Source organism: Arvicanthis niloticus, chromosome 1 (genome assembly GCF_011762505.2).
Source record: "Arvicanthis niloticus isolate mArvNil1 chromosome 1, mArvNil1.pat.X, whole genome shotgun sequence".
NCBI lineage: Eukaryota > Metazoa > Chordata > Mammalia > Rodentia > Muridae > Arvicanthis > Arvicanthis niloticus.
This window is the reverse complement of record NC_047658.1, coordinates 73,372,229-73,386,866: the sequence shown is the minus strand read 5'-3', so window position 1 is coordinate 73,386,866 and position 14,638 is coordinate 73,372,229. Positions and strand designations below refer to the sequence as shown.

Sequence of the window (14,638 nt, the reverse complement as noted above, 5' to 3'; positions counted from 1 at the left end):
CACATCTTATTGGCAAATCTCTACACGGTAGTTCCTCCCACAATTAATCCTGTGGTCTATGGAGTGCAATGCAGCAGATCACTCAGAGGCTTAGGCACTTGCTTCAAAGTGTGAGAAAAGTGAGTACTGACAGTCAAGCTGTAGCATAAGCTCTATCTGGGTGAACCCAAATGTTGATTGACATCATCTGCCATCAGGTGGTACAGTGACCACACTACCTATTTAGAGCATGTAGGTAGGCAGAGTACATTAAACTGACCTCTCTCCACCTGTACAGTCTGAGTCTTAAAGTTTTGTTTTCAGTGAAAAATCATAACAATATAAAATAATTTTAGCCCTTCAGTGACACACAGGGAAGTCAGGACATATTGATGAAACTACAGTCTCTCTCCATCACTCTACATGGAATCAGATTGGTCTAACGTGTTCTGTGTGGCCAGATACCTTTGTAAGGTATCTGACATCAAGCAAGAACCCCACATCTGCTGAAGGGATGAAGACAATAGGAGAGGAGCTGGAGAAACAGTATAGCATGGATGAAGGCATGGAGCTCTGGAAATTGGTTTCCGGTCTTGGGGGGTGGTGGTTAATACCTTGGGTTCTAGAAAGCTGTGGAGGGGGCAATACTGGGCTTGCTTCCCAAGGAGGTTCCCCATTTCTGATCAGACTCTTAGGGAGATCCTGCTTTTTTCACCTTGTGTCATTTGCTAGATACAGTTGCTAAGGTACTGGGGACTGGCTACAGCTCATGCTCTCATTGTTGCCCAGGCTATTCTACTCACGTGGACTTTCTTCCATTCATTCTTATGTAACAGAGATCTAGTGCCACCAACTTAGACCGTGATTCCGGATATTTCATATCATATGCATGTTTGATTTCTCAAGATAAACGTAGGTTATCTTTTTTACCCTCTGTTTTCTGATGAAAAGGTCAGGATGTGGGACTCAGTGGAGACTGACTCTCTGGTTTTGAGTAAGGGAGATAAGAAGTGAGAATCTGTAAATCAAGTTAAAATACAACCTCAAAGATTTCCCAATATTTTAATATAATGTAATACCCCAGAATTATATCTCAAAGCCTTTCTAGACTAGAAAACAGAGAACTCACTTATGTTTTTAAAATATGGCACACATAAAATTATATCTCAAAGCCTTTCTAGACTAGAAAACAGAGAACTCACTTATGTTTTTAAAATATGGCACACATAAAATCTTGAAGGATGAGTGAGTAGTCAGAGAACCACAGCACTAAGTGGCCTCAGAATCTGAATTTAGGGTCATTGTGAGAAGGAGGGAAGCAGCAGTCAGCATAGCTACTAGTTACAGACACCAACCTTCTCAATAAAAATGGAATGATAAACCCTTCATGGAAAATTTTCAGTGAAATCTAGTGTCTCCCAGGGAGACTCCACATTGCTCAGGTAGTAAGTACTCAAATAAGATGACTGAGAACACACACACACACACACACACACACACACACACACACACACACACACACAGGTTTAGAATAACTCAAAGTAAGAGTCCTGAGCTGTGCTTTCTTGTCCAGGCCTTAGCAACCAAACTCTTCCTTGAGAGGCCAGAGAACTTGAGGCTTGTTGGACTTCTGTTGCTGCTGGCATAGAGGCTTCTTAGAACACATACAGCAGAGACAGTGGGCATTCAGCATAAAGAGATTAGAGAGCATTTGGAGGTGCAGTAGAATGAATGTTTGAGTATTCAGCATTGTGGAGGAGGCAGATTGCTGAGGATGGGGAAAGGCTTGTAAGAAGGCAACACAGTGCACTGTTGCTTAAGCAATCTTCCCAGGGGCACACTTTGGTCCTCATCCAAGGGACATGGTTAAGTGGTTAAGTAAGTGGTTTTGGTCCTTAGAATGAATAGGTTAGGTTGCATTTCCTTCTAGGGCCTTCCTCCCCTGAAAGTTGAGGAAAAGACCATAATCCCCTTTGAAAGGGACCCATCCCAAGGCCCCTCCAGATGTTTCAGGTTTGCTTTAATCTATTTGTATAAGAGGGCCTGAAAGGTGGGGACAGATATTAGTTTGGGATGGATGAGGACAACTGTGTTTTCATAGTGGAAACCCACTTCCACCCATGTTTGAAGTCAACAGTTTGCTGTGACACCTTTTCCCTCCTTTTAAGACCCTTCACATATCTTAGCCCTTTTGATGTTGAAATCTTTGTCCCTCCTACTGAGACTATTCATTTGCACTGGAGATAAAAGCTCAGGGGAAGCCTAGGGACTTAATCCCATACCTACAGTTGGATCAAGATGCAGTCTGACCCAGCTCTTTTGGCCTTTTTTCTACTGCTGCTGCCCCTGGTGCTTCCAGGACAGCCTCAGGTACAGGCAGAGGGTGAAGGTATCATGTAGGAGTGAGATGGCTCTATGTTTTGGGGTGGCAGCCTTTTTCATTCTCATTTTGTTCAAGAATTCCTGTATCTTTGGCAAGAGTGAAGGTAGAGAGAACAGGATATGGAGAGTTGGAGGGTGGGATGGCATTTTGCTTTAATTTTCCCTTGGGTTGTACAGGCATAGGATAAGTGGAGATAGAGATAGAGACAGAGATAGATAGATAGATAGATAGATAGATAGATAGATAGATAGATAACTGGACTCTCTGGACTGTACAACATACTGTTACAAGTCCTTGTTTTCCATTGATTCAGTGTATATTCTTCCTGAAATAAGGATACTGGTCATGAGGGTGGTCAGCCCAGGGCATTATAGATTGAGTGGTTCTATTTTAGTTTCTGCCCAAGTTTAAAACCTACTGAGAGTGAGTTTCAAGATGGGGATATATCCAGAATAAACTATGGGTATCAGAGCTCAAAAAGATATGGGAGAGGGCAAAGCTCTGAGAAGTATACAGGTCATATGTTTAGACAATTCTACAAAGAAACCGCAGCTGGTACAATGAACCTAGTCTAAAAACTGACGAAGGGATTTTCAATCTAGTGCTAGCTTATTTAGCTTCAAAATGGAAGTGGGAAAATTAAAGCATTATAACAACATATTTAAGTGACTGTATTACAAGCAGGCAGGGTCTCTCTCTCTCTCTCTCTCTCTCTCTCTCTCTCTCTCTCTCTCCTATCTATCATCTATCCACCCACCTACCTATTTTAAAGTAAAATAGGGTAAATCTTGAAAAGTCTACCACTATCTGCCTGAAGGTAGGGGCACAGAGATATTATATATGAAATGTTAAGAGGGAAAAAAGGAAATATAGCTCTAGAATGAGTGGATTTGAACTGAATGTGAGCATGTCATGTTATGCAAGGGTAAGATTTCAACACACGTGATTCTTAGCCCTAGAGCTGCTGCACGCTTGTTTTGGTTCACTATGGCCAGAGAGCTCCTTCCTACTCTTACCTTTTGAGCTTATGCTGACCCACTCTGTCAAAGTGTAGAGCTGTGTAGCTGTCTTCTATATAAGAGCACAAGATTTGGAGTAAATATTAAACTTAGGAGAAGCTTGCAGCCTTGTCAGTTATTAATTACATCATTTTGTAAGATTCCTTTAGTCTCAGATCCTTGTGATTTTTTAAAAACTGCAATGTATGCATCACGGCTCACCTCATGACACATTCTTGTGTTAGATCTGAATCCAAATGTGGATGCCTCCTGCTGCTTCCCTCGATGATTAGAAACTTCTCTGCCTATTTTCTTCAGGAGAGGCTGAGGTTGTGGAGAACTCCCAAGTACTAAGAGTGGGGACTTTGTAGAGAACCAAAGTTCCCTAATCATGCCTGAGGGCTTTTCTGAAGGCCAGAAAGCATTACCTTCTCCTGCAGATGAAGGGAATATTGGCAACTGGCTATGTGAAGTGTAGCCATATGCATTCAGTAAGTGATACAAAATGAAGGTGGTCAAACAACGGAAGTTAGAAGGAAACCGAAACTTCAATTCTGGCACATTAAAAATAACTCAAACTCCCCACAGAGGGACCACTATACAGTCAGTATGTTCTTTATGTGCAATGTGAACTAACTGTTCTCCAGCACTCCAGAGCAAGGCTGGCCTCTTCCTGTTTCACTTTTGCAAACAGCATATGGTGGTCCAGTTGCTTCATTGCCCTCAGTGTGTCTTTGGCCTTGCTTTTGCAGCTGGTGAGAACTGTATTAAACTCCATGGATGAGAGTGTCAGTTTCCAGTGTGCGGTCCATCTACCCAACAACTCTATCTTCCTGCAGCAGCTGGAACATCTGGAGAGTATATTACAAAAGCTCATTGGCAAGTATGCACAAGAGCTGTCCAGGGTGAGTGCTGGAGCTTTGTGCTACAGTTGGGAGAGTAGGTTTGTAAGCACACCCTTTATTGGTTTCAGCTTAAGAGTGAGTTCGTGGTAATGATTCCTTGTCTTTGAGATCGATCCTTAGAATCAAATGGAAATCCAGTACTATTCTTACGGTCTCCAACAGTAGTAACAATAAGACAAAGCTCATAGGTGATTACAGGTGCTTTTTCATTAAAAGATAAATTACTGGATATAGATTCTTTGAAAAATAAGAAATGGCAACCATAGACATACATGTAGTCTAACCAAAGGCTTGAAATTAGGATGACCAATGTGAAGGAGCAGAGAACAGGTTTGTATCAATGAACTGAAATAGCATGTGGTGTTCATGGGCTTGTGGGCTGATCTGGAAAGCTCGACACTGAGCCTAATAAGGGCAAATGAGCAGAAATGTTCTATCTACAGTCCAATGTGGCCAGTGCTTTAGTGAGCCTTACTTGTTGAGCTCCCAAGTAAGCTTAATGATATATGGTCAGACTAGAAGTTGGCATTTTTATATTTTTACTCATCTAAGTACTCTTGAGGGGTGGCTCTAAAGGGCTCGATGAATGACAAAAATCTGAATGTCCTCAGGTAAGAAATGGGAATAGTACTGTTAAATAAGGTAATAGACATAAATGCTTTGTAAGTATATAATCTCTGGATGTGAATGGATGGGAAAAGTCAGGATCCTTGATATTTAGAGGAACTACATACCTATCCTTTAATGCCTAGGTCAAGGAGTATGTACATGTCATTGAAGATCAAGACAGCCAGACTGTAGATCTGAGTCACATGCTGGAGTCCAGGAATCCAGGTGTCACTGTGTCCCAATATGACAACCCAGCCTTCAACCTGTTACGCCTGGAGCTAGAAGGAGCACAGGAGTTGGCAGCTCAGCTTAAGGCCAATGGAAATGTCAGTGGGGCCTTGGATCTCCTCCATCAACTCCAGAACCGGGTGTGTAGATACACCGAGCAGCCCTCCCTCACTCTCACAGCCCCCTGTCTTACCTGGTGAGGTATATTTGACACTTTCCAAAACCTCTTCTTTCTGGAGAAGAGTCTAACCTTAGAAAGACGACAGTGTGAATTGAGCTTAAGCATACCTGGCGATCCTGCCATCTCATTCTCTCAGGTGACCAATGCCAGTCTGACCCTGAAGCTTCTATTCGACTCTGACCGCCAAAGCTTCCATGCCCTGCGAGAGGAAGTGGACATCCTTGAGGGCCAGCTAAGTGAATGCGAGAGGGAAAAGGAACAGGAACAGTCCTCTAGACACCCTGGTCCACCCCTGGCTCCTGGTGAGTTCACAGACTGATTTCTTCAAGATTGTGTTTCTCAATGACTGGGCCAAAGCATGCTTGCTATAGTAACCTGAGGGACTAAGGGGAAGCCAGTAAAGATCTTGATAAGGAATAAGCCTTCAATTTCTTGTTCATACCAAGATGGGAAACTTCTCACGGACATACTCACATATGCAGCTATTCATACTCCTCATAGCCAGGCACGTGCATTCATCTCTATGCATGCAAAATCAGTCTATTTATATGATTATGTATACACTTGCATGAACATCCTTTCAAGCACACATGTGCTAATTATGGTCCATACTCTGCTTTCTATGGTTTATGCCCCTAGCTTATATCATGCCCACTCTCCACTGTAGGTTCCTGCGCTCATGGAGGCCTGCAGAAAGTGAGCAGACCCCTTGTGGTAAAGCTCAATTGGAGGGGTTTATCATATAAGGCAGGTGCCTGGGGTCGTGACTCAGCACCCAATCCAGCTTCTTCCCTTTACTGGGTGGCCCCTCTGCGTGCTGATAACAGGTGAGTCCTAGATGACAAATTTTCTGTGCCTGGATCCATTCCATATGAACCTTAGCTTGGCTCCAACAGGTTTCTTTGTAACTCTAGTACAGATTCTTATCTTTGATTTATGTTTGCTGCTGAGCCAGCCAGTGTAGCCTAGGCCTGGCAGTCCAACCAATACATCCTATGGGACTTATATGGCTCCTACCACTCTGAAGTTTTTAATTTTATCACGAGCCAAATTCTTATCCCAACTCAAATACAAACTGTTCTATCACTTAGCTTTAGAGTCCCAGTCTTTTGCTTAGACCTTCAAACAATGGTCCTGGTCAACCCTGAGACACACAGTGATACTGAGGATGATTTTTAGTATCGACTTTATGTTAAATGACTTCAGATTGATGAGCCATTCTTAACCATGTATAACCTGAGGATAATTACATATATGATAAAACTTTATGAGATTACATGGAAAAGTAGGAATCACCGCAGTGGGTGCTAACAAGTATTTGTTGGTTAAATGAATGGCTAGTTGAATCAGTGAACAGGTATGTGAGCCCTTCAGTGCATCAGCTGGCTAGGAAGGTGGCTGCAACTCACCCTGCGTAAAGTCAGTGTATGTGGAAGTACGGTGTAGACCTAGCTGAGCAGCAGATCACGGGAGAGAGAAATAAATGTGAGTGGAACCAGCCATTAAAGAGCCACACTTGAAGCTTTTCTGAAAGAGATGATCATTAGTCATAATAATACTCCCCAACTCCAGTTAGCCTATATAGCCTGTAAGATACACCAGTGAGCCTGTGTCTCTGCCCTGGTCACTATGTAGCCTGTAAGATACACCAGTGAGCCTGTGTCTCTGCCCTGGTTACTCTCAAGAGGCAAATTGGTCCTTTAGAACTACTGCCCAATGTTAAGGAATGAGAATTTTTGTAATTTAGAAATGATTTTATTGAAACCTTCTTGAACCCAACTCTAGACCATAGTCTGCTTGTATCTCACCAGCAGCAAGGCATACAGTGCAGCCTTGGTATGGGGGCTGTCAGTTAAAGAATGCGTCAGCTACTATTTGGTAATTGCTCTTTACAATAAACACTGTACTAAATGTATTGTTTTTATGGTCTAGGTCAGTTCTCACAGCCAATGAAGTATAGACTTTTGTTATTCCTGTCAGGTTTCAGTTATAAACTCTGTGACTTCAAAGAAAGAATCTAAACTTTCTGAGACCTAACCCTACAATCTTTGAGGGTAAAATCTGCTTTGTATAATATTTTCAGGATTAGTTAATAAGAATATGCACTTACATTGTTAGCAGATACTGTAGTTGTTGCTTTTAAAATGGCTATTCATTTTGGCATAGTGTTAAAAGGTAGAATATAGATGCCATTTGGCTCCAAAGTCCATGCTGTTAATTAACATATGAGGCTTCCCACTTTTATTTTTGTGTATGTTCATCATGTCCATCCTTCTACCTCTGACTCCCCATATCTTCCTTTAACATTTATGTACTCTTCTTCTGTAAGAACACACACACACACACACACACACACACACACACACACACACACACACACTTTAGTGAGTCTTTTTTTTTTTTTTTTGGCTTTTCGAGACAGGGTTTCTCTGTGTAGTCCTGGCTGTCCTGGAACTCACTCTGTAGACCAGGCTGGCCTCAAACTCAGAAATCCGCCTGCCTCTGCCTCCCAAGTGCTGGGATTAAAGGCGTGCGCCACCACCGCCCGGCTTTAGTGAGTCTTATTAGTGCTTCCCTACACATTAGTGCAGCCCTACGCATCTGTAGGGCTGACTACTTGGACATAGGCAATCTGTTAGGGGGGTTGCACCTAAAGAAACAGAATCTCCTTCCCCCACAGCTATGGACTGCTTGTAGCTCTCCATCTGGGGCAATGACCTCAGAAACATTTCCCACATTTTTGCTGGGACTTTTATTAGTCTACTGTAGGTGGCTACATTGTTGTGAGTTCATTGGTACAAAATTTCTATCATATCCAGAAGACACGGCAGGTCTCTTGGTTCTTTGGTTGTTACACTTAATCTTTCCACCCTTTCTTCTATGTTTCCTGGGGCTTGAGTATAAGGATGGTGCTATAGATGTCCCATTTGGGGATGAGCATCTTCATAGTACTTTACTACCCTGGTTACTGCTGTACTTAATGGTTCTAATGTTGGGTGGGGCTTGGCCTAGGTATTTTGACTACTGTAGGGTGCACCAATCTTATGATGACCTGGTGCTGTTGAAGCACTATGAGCAGTGGAAGATGGGCTATGGTGACGGCAGTGGCAATACCGTGTACAAGAACTTCATGTACTTCAACTACTATGGCACAAGAGACATGGCCAAGGTGGACCTTTCCTCCAACACCCTAGTGCTGCGACGTCCATTGCCTGGTGCCACCTACAACAACCGCTTTTCATATGCTTGTGTGCCTTGGACTGACATAGATTTTTCTGGTGATGAGAAGGGACTGTGGGTGTTCTATGCCACAGAGGAAAGCAAAGGCAATCTGGTTGTAAGTCTTCTCAATGATAGCACCCTAGAAGTTGAGCAAACCTGGTATACTAGCCAGTATAAGCCTGCTCTTTCAGGGGCCTTCATGGCTTGTGGGGTGCTCTATGCTTTGCGCTCACTAAGCACTCGTCAAGAGGAAATATTTTATGCTTATGACACGACCACTGGGCAGGAACACCACCTCAGTATCCTGTTGGACAAGATGCTGGAAACTCTGCATGGCATCAATTACTGCCCTTGGGATCACAGACTCTATGTTTATAATGATGGATTCTTAATACATTATGATCTCACCTTCCTAACACTAAAGCAAAAGCTATCAAGCTCGCCTATGAAAAGGCCTTCTGGGGCTCCAGCTCCATCCAAACCTATCAAGTCCAACAAGCCATCTAGAATAGGAGACTCACCAGGGTCCAATTAGAAACATGTTCTCTTCCTCCCCTCTAGAAGGACAACTCCCTTAATAACTGTCCACTCAAATGATGGAAGTACACTGATTAATTTTGTTTTGCATGTAATCACTATCTCAGTCAACACATTAAGGTGCTAATAATAATGGCCTGCAAGGATTTGATTAAGAAACAAAATACATTGTTCGCTAAGAAGGTAACTAATGAGGTCTGAATCATGTGTTTAGCATGTACTAGGCCCTAGATTTAATGCTTAGCAAGTAGGTATGAAGAAAACTCATTCTTCAATCCTTAGCACTAAAAAAATAACAAAAAAATCAGCTAGAGCAATGTTGCCCTCTTTTTTCCCCCTGATGCTTGCTCATCATGCTTAAAACTTATCAGGATAGTACTTAGCATTCTAGGATCATGTGACCTTTAATACTCACGATTGAGTGCATCTGGCTTCAGCACAGAAGATCCATGGAAGCTGGTATTGAGAGTGGGGTACAGAAGTTTTCTCTTAGATCTCCATACTCCTACAAGGTTCTACAGAGAAGAGAGTCAGAATCTTGGTCCTTACTGCCCTCAACCGGTCTTAGAGTAGAATTGGAAGAGGCGCTTGGGTCTGACTGTGTTCTAGGATGTCAGTCAGGATTCGTAGCATGGGATATGGATGGGACTGTGTCTGGACACATTCTCAATAAAGACTTCTTGGTGTGATTGCAGAAAGTCTCCTAGCATGTGTTTGCCCTTTTATGCCTCTCTTCAACACACTGAGAACATGCAGTTTCAAATTCTGTGTGTCTCTTATCTGGCCATACAATTCTCCCCTTTCTCTAGGTGGCAGTATAAACCCAGACCCACAAGCTAGCCTCGTCACAGAGGATGGATGCACTTTCCTTTTGTGAATATTCACAAATATGTATCCTAGAACATGTGAAATTTCAATATATATTGAAATATATATGTGTATATATAATTATACATGTAAGTATTCATGTAGATATATTAACATATCCACTAATAATTCATGAGCTTCCTAATGAAAAACTATCAGATACTAGCTCCAAGAATCCGGGTCCCAAGAATCTTGACTCTTCACTTGTGGGAACTTTTCTTCCTTAGGAAATGCATTGCTAACCTCTTTCACTGCTATCCCTTGACCTAGAGGTACCTGCTTTCCTTGGTGTTTACACTTAAGTCTGGGCAAAGACCTTGAAATCCTTCATGCAAATAGACTGCTATGCAGGCAGAGATAGGGCTCAAATGATGTGTGCTGCAAATAGCAACTTACTCTCCTCTCTTGGGAGTATCTTTGTGAAAGGGCTCCATGGCCAGTCTCATACCTACTTCTCAGAGAAGAAGAAAATATTCACTTACCACATGGACACATTCTCACGTAAGTCTACAGTCCCACAGTCTAGACCTCAGAGGACAACGTGGCTTCCCTTTTCACATAAGATTTCCACTTTTGTTTCATTTTCCTTCTTCAAACACATTATTTTATTTAATTAATTTAATTTTTGAGATAAGGCTTCACTATGTAAGCTCTGGCTGGCCTGGAACTCACTCTGTAGACAGGATCACCCTAGACATCTTCCTGTCTCTGCTTCCAGAGTGCTGGGGTTAAAGGCATGTCCTATCAAGCCTGGTTTCCAATTTCCTTTCTAATGGTCACTTTGTCAAGATCATTAGCAAAAGTCCTTCCTGTAACGCAGACTCCAATATTACTCTCTAGAATGAGTTTTTAAAAATGGTTTCAGCAGATTCACTTTACACAATAAGCCTGACCATTCCAAAGAGGGACCTACACACAGCACTGTAAAAACACACATTCCATATCTGTCTTATTGCTACTATTATTATTTACTGGGAACTTTTATCTTCATTTTTAAAAGATCTCTATTTTGTTTTATTACAAAGAGAAACTTCTGCACTCTCTCAAATTTATTCATCCTCATTTCATCATGATGCATTGTGAGGCTTAAGTTGACATCACAATACTTCTTTTCTGACCATGTCATGCCCTTGGGGGGTGGGGCAGCTGTGAAGGGTCATCACTACTTAGTCCACTCTGTGCCAAGTATGAGTCAGTAGCCACGCCAGGCCTCAGCTGGGCCACATCTGGAGAATTGGGGTGAGGGCTCAACATCGAATAATACTGGCTTTAGCCCACTCATCCCTTTTAGGGGCATCAAGAAAAATTAACCTATGACCTCAGAACACAACACCTGCAACGAAGGCCAGCAGAACCACTTGCCTGCCCTCACCTCTCTGCCCCTGCTTCTGCCTGTTCCCCATCTGCCTACCCACAAGGTCTATGCCGCATATTATCTCTCGATCACCTAGGATGCCCCAGAGCAGGTATCCTGCAGGTGTGCCTGCAGATGGGAATATCTCTCCAGGTGTCATTCGAGTGATTGTGAAGACTCCAGGCAACCAGAACATCTTTACAGTAGCTGATGACACCTCAGTCAGGCAGTTCAAGGAGAAGCTGTCTGCTCACTTCAAATGCCAAATGGAACAACTGGTACTGGTGTTTATGGGCCGCCTTCTCAAAGACCATGACACACTGAGCCACAGGGGCATCACAGATGGCCAGACTATCCATGTGGTCATCAAGTCCAAGCACGGCTCCAGATCCCTGGCTCACTCTTTCCGGAACCCGTTAACCAACAATCCCTGCCATCAAGACAGAAACCCCAAAGGAAATAGCAGTACGGTGTGCCCATCTTCAGGCATGAGTGAAACTAAAGTGGAATCATCCCTTCTCATGGAGCCGGAGGCTCAAGACCCAGAAATGGGTAGTCTAGAGCATATTGCACAGATAGTGGAGAATCTTTGTGTCCAGAGACTGCTGTCTAATATGGACTTCGTGAATCAGCTGCTTCCAGAACACCCATATATGCAAGAATTGATACAGCAGAACCCAGAAGTTTCCCATCTTCTTGACAATCCTGAGACCCTATGCCAGACTCTGGAGCTGGCCAGGCACCTTGCGATCATCCAAGAGATAATGCAGATCCAGCAGCCAGCACAGAACCCTGAGCATCCACCGAACCCACTGCCATACTTGGGCTTAGAAACAATTCCAAATGGGAATGATTCCCTGGGCCAGAGCTATGTCAATTTCAATGACCATATACTCAATGGTGTGCATGATCTTTTGGAGGACAATTCTTTTACAGCTCTTCTGGCTGGACAAATACTAGAACAACTCCAGACTCCTTGCCTATCTCAACCGTTTCCTCAAGAACAATGGGACCAGTTTTCTTCTTCCCAAGTAATTTATGCAAATTCTTGTGGATTATCATCAATCAGCCCAACAAATGCTACTCCAAGTAATACCAACAACGTTCCCAGGGAAAATCCAGCCACAGTTGCCACACAGGGCCGAAGCAATGTCTGTGTTGTTCAGCAGCCATCTGAGATTCCAGTCATCCAGGAGCCTCAAGTTGATAAGGATACTACCACCCCTCTAGGTAACTCTGACGAGTGGTTAGAGGAAGATCTCCAGCAGTCGGATGACCAGACCTGTTCTCAGATCACAGGAGACATGATCCAGTTGCTTAGGAACCACCCACAGATGGCAGCTCAGATGCTGCTGCTCATGAATACACCCCAAGTGAATGAGCAGTGGAGGCAGCAAACCTCCACATCCTTGCAGTCATCACAGCTTCATGACTTGCTTTTAGCCCTAGCCAACCCCAAAATATCACAAGCATTATTACAAATCGAGCATGGTCTGCAGCTATTGGCTACAGAGGCTCCTGCCCTTTTGCCCTACATTGAACCTTACCTATGGGGTCTAGGTTGGCTTATTCCTTTCAGCTATGGCTACCCTGATACAGTGCCCTGGACCTGGAATGTGCAAGACATGACTGAGCCTCAGAGTCCTGAAAGCTGCCATAAATCTGGAACAGTCCTTCAGGGAGTACAGCCCCTGTCTGGAGACTCTTCCCATTTCCCACAAGCCCCTGAGGTTCGTTTCAGCAAAGAGATGGAATGTCTCCAGGCCATGGGATTTGTAAATTATAATGCCAACCTGCAAGCTCTCATTGCTACTGATGGTGACACTAATGCTGCTATTCACAAGCTCAAGAGTTCTCAGGGATTCTAACAATTATGTCTCCCAGTCTGCTTTCTACTGCATGTTGACCCACTTGACCACCTCACCTGCCTCTCCTACCTTTCCTGATGTTTTCAAATGGGAGAAGTCCTGGAACAGGAGAAACCAATCAATGGTTGTTCAACTGAATACTAGCTCACTGGTCATGGCTGGAAGATCTGTCAATAAAATGGCTACACCTACTTGCCTTCATCTGAGGCTCGCCTTCATTTTGTTGTTTTTGTTTTTGAGACAGGGACTTTCTATGTAGACCAAGCTGGAATTCAATCTGTGCCAATCCCTCTGCCTCTGCTGTCCCAGTGCTGGGATTATTCATGAACATCAACATGTTTTTTTGTTTGTTTGTTTGTTTCGAGACAGGGTTTCTCAGTGTAGTTCTGGCTGTCCTGGAACTCATTCTGTAGACCAGGCTGGCCTCTAACTCAGAAATCCGCCTGGCTCCGCCTCCTAAGTGCTGGGATTAAAGGCGTGCGCCACCACCGCCCGGCTAAACATCAACATGTTTAGTTGGCTTTTTTCCTCAGGAAATCAACAAAAGGTGCTTGATGTCTTTGTTTTACCCACTAGGTAAAACACAGATATATAGATACACAAATACATACATTATACATCTCTTGATAAATAATTACTGTTTGCTTATAAAATGACCAAATGTCAGAGAACAAACACATGTAACCTAGGTTGTGTATACACAGGTAGATATAAATATCCAGTGGTACAAGAATAGACTTGTGAAACAAAGGGAAACTTTACATAGGCCTAGATATTTAGTCATCTTTCTCAAAACCAAATTTAACTTGAAAGAAGAGCAATAATAGATTTAGGTAGGAGGAATTCATGTATAAATGAGATATTGGTATTTATAACTGGGACCTCTTATGAATTATTAGTTCCATGATTACAAGACTTAGATTGTGACTTGTCTTCCATTGTCTAGCAGAGGTACAACTACAGTCACCTTTACTGCAGATTCCCACCCTTCCTCAGCTAGCCCTCCTTGGGACATCATGTACTTCATCAAGCTCCGCCTTTTCCTCTTGCCTTGTTTAAAGTATCCCTGCCTGATAGGAGACACAACCATTTATGGTCCAGTTATTAAGCAATATACTCTTATTTATAAGTTGGCATGGTTTCAGTCGTTAACTAAATAGACAAAATATAGTCTTTCTTTTTGTTTTGTTTTTTTGGGACAGACTCTCTTGTATTCTAAAGGTGGCCTCAAAGTCACTATCATCAGCAAGTGTAAGGGGGCATGAACACAAAGTCACTATCATCAGCAGGTGTAAGGGGGCATGAACACAAAGTCACTATCATCAGCAAGTGTAAGGGGCATGAACACAAAGTTTCCATCACTTCTAGTAAGCTTCTTTCTAGATCCTCTGTCACCACTACAACTTATCAAAAACATATTCAAAAAAGAAATTATAGGTTTACTGTATTTATCTCAGCTTGTATTAGCAGCCCAAGGTTGATAGGTAGATATAGACAGATGATAGTT

General features: G+C 42.9%; 2 protein-coding genes across 2 annotated transcripts; both read left to right on the top strand.

Annotated features, from left to right (window-relative positions):
- Positions 1-2,190: 2,190 nt before the first annotated feature.
- LOC117698467 (olfactomedin-4-like) lies at positions 2,191-9,740 on the top strand. The gene is made up of 6 exons (XM_034490044.2): positions 2,191-2,349; positions 4,113-4,265; positions 5,018-5,242; positions 5,420-5,585; positions 5,951-6,110; positions 8,296-9,740. The coding sequence occupies exons 1-6, from the start codon at positions 2,278-2,280 to the stop codon at positions 9,038-9,040; spliced, it is 1,521 nt and encodes a 506-aa protein (XP_034345935.1). The 5' UTR covers positions 2,191-2,277; the 3' UTR covers positions 9,041-9,740.
- A 1,354-nt stretch (positions 9,741-11,094) lies between these two features.
- Ubqlnl (ubiquilin like) lies at positions 11,095-13,317 on the top strand. The gene has a single exon (XM_034485686.2). The coding sequence runs from the start codon at positions 11,332-11,334 to the stop codon at positions 13,129-13,131; it is 1,800 nt and encodes a 599-aa protein (XP_034341577.1). The 5' UTR covers positions 11,095-11,331; the 3' UTR covers positions 13,132-13,317.
- Positions 13,318-14,638: the final 1,321 nt, after the last annotated feature.

Coding starts and splice junctions, on each gene's coding strand:
- Ubqlnl (XM_034485686.2), top strand. CDS start 11,332: ATGCCGCATATTATCTCTCGATCACCTAGGATGCCCCAGAGCAGGTAT.
- LOC117698467 (XM_034490044.2), top strand. CDS start 2,278: ATGCAGTCTGACCCAGCTCTTTTGGCCTTTTTTCTACTGCTGCTGCCC. Junction 2,350..4,112: donor TGCTTCCAGGACAGCCTCAG/GTACAGGCAGAG, acceptor TTGCTTTTGCAG/CTGGTGAGAACTGTATTAAA. Junction 4,266..5,017: donor ATGCACAAGAGCTGTCCAGG/GTGAGTGCTGGA, acceptor TTTAATGCCTAG/GTCAAGGAGTATGTACATGT.